Source organism: Andrographis paniculata, unplaced genomic scaffold (genome assembly GCF_009805555.1).
Source record: "Andrographis paniculata isolate CXL003 unplaced genomic scaffold, ASM980555v1 Contig12END, whole genome shotgun sequence".
In the NCBI taxonomy this organism is placed as follows: Eukaryota; Viridiplantae; Streptophyta; class Magnoliopsida; order Lamiales; family Acanthaceae; genus Andrographis; species Andrographis paniculata.
Genome location: NW_026137402.1, coordinates 56,016 through 62,312, shown reverse-complemented (window position 1 = coordinate 62,312; position 6,297 = coordinate 56,016). Strand labels below are relative to the sequence as shown.

At 32.8% G+C, this 6,297-nt stretch overlaps 1 protein-coding gene across 18 annotated transcripts; it reads left to right on the top strand.

The window, feature by feature from the left end:
- The first annotated feature begins 2,232 nt into the window (after positions 1–2,232).
- LOC127252228 (probable polyamine oxidase 4) lies at positions 2,233–5,709 on the top strand. 18 transcript variants are annotated; one of them, XR_007839044.1, is made up of 10 exons: positions 2,233–2,337; positions 2,577–2,645; positions 2,911–2,998; positions 3,100–3,185; positions 3,258–3,344; positions 3,589–3,631; positions 3,716–3,778; positions 3,971–4,048; positions 4,270–4,322; positions 5,243–5,709. XR_007839044.1 is itself a non-coding variant. In XM_051276347.1 (9 exons), exons 3-8 carry the CDS (start codon positions 2,927–2,929, stop codon positions 4,016–4,018), a joined length of 399 nt encoding a protein of 132 aa, XP_051132304.1. In that variant the 5' UTR covers positions 2,233–2,337; positions 2,577–2,645; positions 2,911–2,926; the 3' UTR covers positions 4,019–4,048; positions 5,243–5,709. The 18 variants fall into 18 exon arrangements, 14 of the variants coding, with proteins under 14 accessions (XP_051132304.1, XP_051132293.1, XP_051132337.1 ...); XR_007839043.1 differs by having other exon boundaries at positions 3,971–4,322; XR_007839042.1 differs by having other exon boundaries at positions 3,971–4,322; positions 5,191–5,709.
- The last annotated feature ends 588 nt before the right edge of the window (positions 5,710–6,297 follow it).

Here is a 6,297-nt window from a genome sequence, read left to right as displayed (position 1 = left end):
CCTTGTCTTTATCCACATTTTTATCAAAAGGCTTTGTGGAAACTACTCCCTTAGAACCAGTGGAAGAGACGAACGAAGTTACAGAGCTGGTTGGAAACTTCCTTTGACAGGAATGCCCGGTTGATGTTGGTTTCTTGAGCTGCTCCTCCCGTTTGATTGCCAAATCCACAGCTTTCCGAAGAGAACAAAAATGGTGCAGCTCAACCGTATCGGCTATCTCATGCCTCAAACCCTTAATGAATCGAGCCTCTTTCAAGGATTCACTCTCATCAATGTCCAACCTCATCATCAAAATTTCCAGCTCCTTAAAATACTCTTCTACCGACTTCGAACCTTGAACCAAGGATTGCAACTTAATATTCATATCCCGCTCATAACTATCCGGCACAAAGCTTCTCCTCATGATCTCCTTCAGTTTTGTCCAAGTATCAATTGGATTTCTTCGATGTCGCTCCCTATAAAGTCTCTTTTTCTCCCACCAAGTCAAGGCATAATCTCTTAACTCACAGATTGCCATGCGGAATTTCTTGCCTTCCGAATAATTGTGATAGTCGAACGCCATATCACATTTGGTAAACCAATCAAGGAACTCCTCCACCCCGCCTAATCCTCCGAAAGTGGACAGGGTAATCTTAATGGTGAAGAGATCATCATCCAACCCACTGCGCCGATGATGAGTTCGATCATTGAACAAGTAATCCGAACTGTTGCTATGGTGTGAGACCGACGTCATCGAAGGGCTCAAATCGCAGTGATGTGAACATTCAGCCGCGGCTTGTTTTTCCCGAACAACAGCAGCTACTTCAGAAGGGATCTCTGTTCGAGCATTCTCCAAAGATGACAGTCTATGATTGATATCATCCAAATTTTTATTCATGGTATACTTTACATGATCCCAAGTCGCTTTTTGTTGCATGGACAATGTTTTCTCCATATTAGCTTCCAATTGCTGCATATTAGACTCCAATAGTTCCTTCAATTGTTCAAAAGAAGCCATCCTGCACTCAAAAGATAAACTATATATGTATATTAAAATGTTAGTATCACTCCAAAAAAATTGCAGTTTACTCACAGAAATTACACACAGAATTAATTCCGTGAGTAATTACGGATGGATACTCACAAAACAACTCACAAAATTGATTCCGTGAGTAATTACTAACAAAATACGTATAAATTACTTACAGAAACAATACAGTGAATAATTACTTTAAAAAAATTGAATTTATTCACGGACTTATTCACAGAATTAAATTTTGTGAGTAATTACGTATGGATACTCACAGAAAAACTCACGAAATCGATTCTTTGAGTAATTACTAACAGAATATGCATAAATTACTTACAGAAACAATACAGTAAGTAATTGCTTAAAAAATTGAAATTTATTCACAGAATTAAATTTCGTGAGTAATTTTTCAAAAAATTGAAATTTACTCACGAATTACTCACGAAATTAAATTCCGTGAGCAAGTCAAAAATTAAAACCTTCCGAACTAAAGTTTCAATTACGGTCTGACGGTTTCGGTGACGGTTTATAAATCGTGAATTTCAATTTGAAAACCAACTGTTTATATATATATACATATTTATTTTTAATATTCTTTATTTTATATTTTTTTTGTAAATTTAAATTTATTTAAAAATAATTAATTTTAATATTATTTAGCTATATTTATTATTTATTATTTATTATGTAAAAATCATATATATAACTATATAAAAAAGTAATTAGATTATTACATTATAAAAATAATTAAACTAATAAATTTAGTAAATAATTAAATTAAATTTTAATTTAAAAATAAAAAAGAAATTATAAAAACATTTAATTACTGATTCAATATGAATATATAATATGAATATAAAATTTATTTCTAACATAAAGTTTATAAATAGGGAGCTGCTTTTTGCGCCCATCATTTTAAAATTAAATTTTACTCTCTCCGTCCCATATACAGTGTCTATTAGACATGATATTTTAGAAGAGGTGTAATTAGTAGATAATTAAAAATATATTAGTGAAAATAATTATCCCGATAATATAAATAATTATAAATTAAGATTAAGATAATTAATTGTTTTAATTAAAATTTAAAAAAAATAAAAGTAAAATATTAAAAATGAGATTAAAGTGTGTAATCATTATAAAAAAAAAAGACTGACAGAAACTGCGGAGTGAGTATAATTTAAATGAGTCGAAATAATACTAATATCATTGTTCCTCTGCCCTACTTCGACAGCTTCGTCTCCTTGGCAGTCACCATTCCGCTTGGGAGGGGCGCCGGGATCGTCGTCGGAAATAAAGCCGCGGGAATCATTTCTCATAGTTGTAGAGTAAGCGTTGATTAAAAACACGTTTCTTTCTCTCTTCATTCATTTCTCCGAGATCTGATTTTGATGGAGTTGAAGAAGCTTTTATCGATTTGCAATATGTTATCTCTATAGATAACTATTTAGTTTTGTGTAGCATTCAATTGTTAGGTACAATTTCGCTAGTGTGTTAGGAATTTTTGACTTGAATTGTTGGATGGGGAAATGTTTGCCAAATCTAATTAGAGTAACGAGGATTTCAGATCTCGGCAGCAGTGGAGGCGGCAGAGAAGATGATGGCAGAGCCTTTGATATTGAAATGAGGCAATCAGGTTAGTTCCGAGGCTTTGTCAAAATTTGGTGAATTTTTCCCCAAACAATGTTATGCAATCATTTTTCTCGAATTTTAAATGCTTGAATAAGGGAATCGCAATGTGTTGTTTAAGTTTGTTTATTTCCAGCATGCGCATATATTATACTTATTATATAAATGTATGATTTTGGAATATATATAGTATATGATTTTTTGAACTTGAGAATCATTTAACATTGCCTACAATTTGCAAGGATTTTGATTTTTAGTGTTGTGCTATTCAGTTGGGCACTTTTTGACATGAATGGCAACCAAGTTCTCCAAAGTATTGTTACTGAAGTTGGAGTTGCATTTAAGAAAAATCTTAAGGAGGTGGAATTGCATTTCTTGAATATATCATTTCTCTAAATACATGGCTAACTAATGCATTTCCCTTGGAACAAGTCTTCTATTTTCACAATACTCCTTTGTAGATGGATAAAGTGAGGAACGAACAGAGCAATGACATATCTGTCAAGGAAGCAATATCAATTGTGATGGATAGGAACCAAAATTTAAGGTGCTAGAACTTTTTTTTTATCTTGAAGCTCACCTTTTTGCAACAGAAGTCTAATGGTTGGTGTTTTTTCAGGCAAAAAGGCGTTTTGTATGAAGTCTTACAATGGTATATTTGTAGGATGGAGGCTTGGTTTGTTGCTGATGCAGAAGACATATTGCTGTAAGTATGGGACCAAGTATGTTTGGTTCCTCTAAGTATTCTCTTATTTATACTATGAGGCTTTTGGAATTAAATTTGAAGGGAAACTACAACAGTTAGTTTGAGAGGCTTTAGACTGTTTCCATCCATCGACAGGTCTTACTTAAGAGCCATGGATGTATGGATCAGTAATATATACACACACACACATACATTAAATACTGAAAGAGGAATTAAAGTCTTTAGTGTTTATGTTCTGATGCAGGGCTTTCAAGAGGAAATTCGAAGACAGAATGTCTGAATGTCAGGTACATTAGCTACTATTACATTTGGTGTAGTTCAGTATTCCTTTTATCTTATTTCAAAATTTTACTTGAAAATTACTTCTGTAGACTCTAAAAGAGAACAATACAACAAGATTATCGGTGCATTTATTGAGAGGCGTGTATTTACAGGTATTAATACTTATCTAGGAAAGGGTCGTTTACGAACACTTCAAAATCTATACAAAATTTTGATATTTTGATATTTGACATGGTTTACAATGACAAGAACTCGACCTGATGAAGAGGTGAAGCTAGTATTCCTTAATATTTCATTTAAGATGTGTTAAAATATTTTCATTTACTGAAATCATTCTTCTTCAGACAGTTGAAAGATTGATAGAGACAGGGGATAGTGAGCAAATTTTTTAGAATGCAATCTGCCAGAAAAGCCGAGGACAGGTGTATGAAAACTCCAATTTGTTTGTTTGCCCATCCGTTTCCATTTTCTGTTTTTTCTCTATCGCAGTGTTTTATGAATTGTTGGCATATATAGAAGAAACACGACATAGAATTTTAATTTGGTAGTCATATATTTGTCTCAACTATAAAACTAGACTAAATTTGTGCAGCCATTAAATAACACATAGTATTGATGTAAATGATGTCATTTGAAATTCAAGAGCGGCATGAAGCAGCTAAAGATTTAGAGAAAAGGCTTTTGGATCTGCAACAGGTATATTAGATTTTTCTCATATTTATTGATGATCATATGCATTCAGGTTTAGAAGTGAAGCTCATGTTTCTCAGAAAGTATAAGATGTTTCCCAAGGTTAAGATGAATTGATCCCTATATTTTTCCATGTGTTTCCTTTGATAATAATACCGAACATATGATCAGTGTGAGGTTCTGAGCTGATTAGCTTGTTAGCAAATTCAGTTTATGATTAGTTTTCTGATACCCCAAATCCCCAGCCATTCCTACTTCAAAAGTTTAGATGAGATATACATTGCAAATCTGGCTTTTTCATATGAAGCATAGCTGGGAAAATGAACCGGAGAAACAAATTGAAAACATCCATGAAGACTTATAAGTTCTTGTCCTTGTTCTAGTTTGATTGTACTAAATGCTTATAGCCTTTCAATTTATCATATCAATCCAAATTCATAGGCTCTGCACAATGTGAGATAATAAGAAAGATAATAAAACCAAATGATTTACCTAAATTTACTAATTACCCTACTAAATTATCAATTTACTATTTATATCATACTAATAGTTCTATTTCACACTCCTTTATCTATTGTTTCTTATTTTCTTCTCTGTTTGCTAACTCCGTATCATTTAGTTTGTTCCATTGATAAAGTTGGATCAAAATTTTGAGTGTGTTTATTTGGTGTTAATATTTTGAAGTGTTTTTTTCTTTTTGGTGAGGTATTTCGAAATATGTGCAAAATTATTAAAATGTTAGATTTATCTCAAGTATTTTTTATGTTTGAGGATTTTGATTACTCTTTAGATGTATTTCTTAGCAGTTTATCTTTTTCATTTGTGTCAACAAGCTTGTCCATTTTTAAAATTATTCAGTTTTGCTCGTGGTTAGGTTGCTCTAGCACATTCTTACTCGAACGTGTCTTATGTTTCAATTTGGCAAGACACAATATAGCTGTGATGAGGCTTTACTTTCATCGGTGCATCGGGATAAGAAGAAGAGGATATTTGGACTTAGGTTGCTAGCATCGATAGTGTCACCGGATCACAACTCATTCACTAGTGATGGTTGTATGCCTAGTGCTCCAACAACTGAGAGTCGGCTAGCGCACATGGAGGAACGGTTTGACCGTTTTGAGAATTACGCCCGACCGGACCGCCACGACCCCGATGGCAAGTCTGGTGGTCCACCTGTTTGTTGATTTTCATACCAAGTATTTGAACTTTACTATTTCATGGATTTTACTATTTTAAATATACGGTTATATTTACTACTGTTTGTGGTATCCATCGATTATGGAACCATATTTATGAATATCGTGTGATTCGATCGTATTTTGTCTATTGGATATTTGGTTTGATATGATTTACATTGTGGTTTGGATTTGTGCTATTGTAATATATGATTTGAGACTGGTATGGAAAAATTAAAATATAAATTTTTGGGGGTCAGAAAAATTACTCACAGAAATTATTTTGTCTCGAACATCATATGTCAATGTCGTAAGGGAAATTTATGTGAGTAATTCAGTAAGTAAATTATTCATGAAATTACTCATGGAACATTCCGTCTGACAAAATTTACTCACGGAATTACTTACAAAATTTGTTATGTGAGTAAATTTATTTACGGACAAAGTCGGTGAGTAATTATGTGTGTAAATTTTTCACAGACAAAATTTTGTGAGTAATGTCGTGAGTAATTTACTTACGGAATTACTCATGGATTTTTCTCGCGATGAATTACTTACGAGGTATTTAGTAACAAATTACTTACGAACAAAATTTTGTAAGTAATTCCGTGAGTAATCAATTTACTAACGGATTTTTCATGATTACTCAAGGAATTCCGTAAGTAATTTCTATGAGTAATCTGTTTATTTTTTGTAGTGTATCCTCACTCTCCCTCACAACACTCAGAAGGAAAAATCAGAAACAACCACGATCATGAAAGCGAAGAAACAAGCGCAATTACCTCAAAACAGAACGTAGGAATCCT

Excerpts from the sequence above, each read along its gene's own strand:
- LOC127252228 (XM_051276347.1), top strand. The coding sequence starts at position 2,927 with ATGAATGGCAACCAAGTTCTCCAAAGTATTGTTACTGAAGTTGGAGTT. Across the intron at positions 3,186-3,257 it reads GATAGGAACCAAAATTTAAG|GCAAAAAGGCGTTTTGTATG; the intron begins GTGCTAGAACTT and ends GTGTTTTTTCAG. Across the intron at positions 3,345-3,588 it reads GATGCAGAAGACATATTGCT|GGCTTTCAAGAGGAAATTCG; the intron begins GTAAGTATGGGA and ends GTTCTGATGCAG.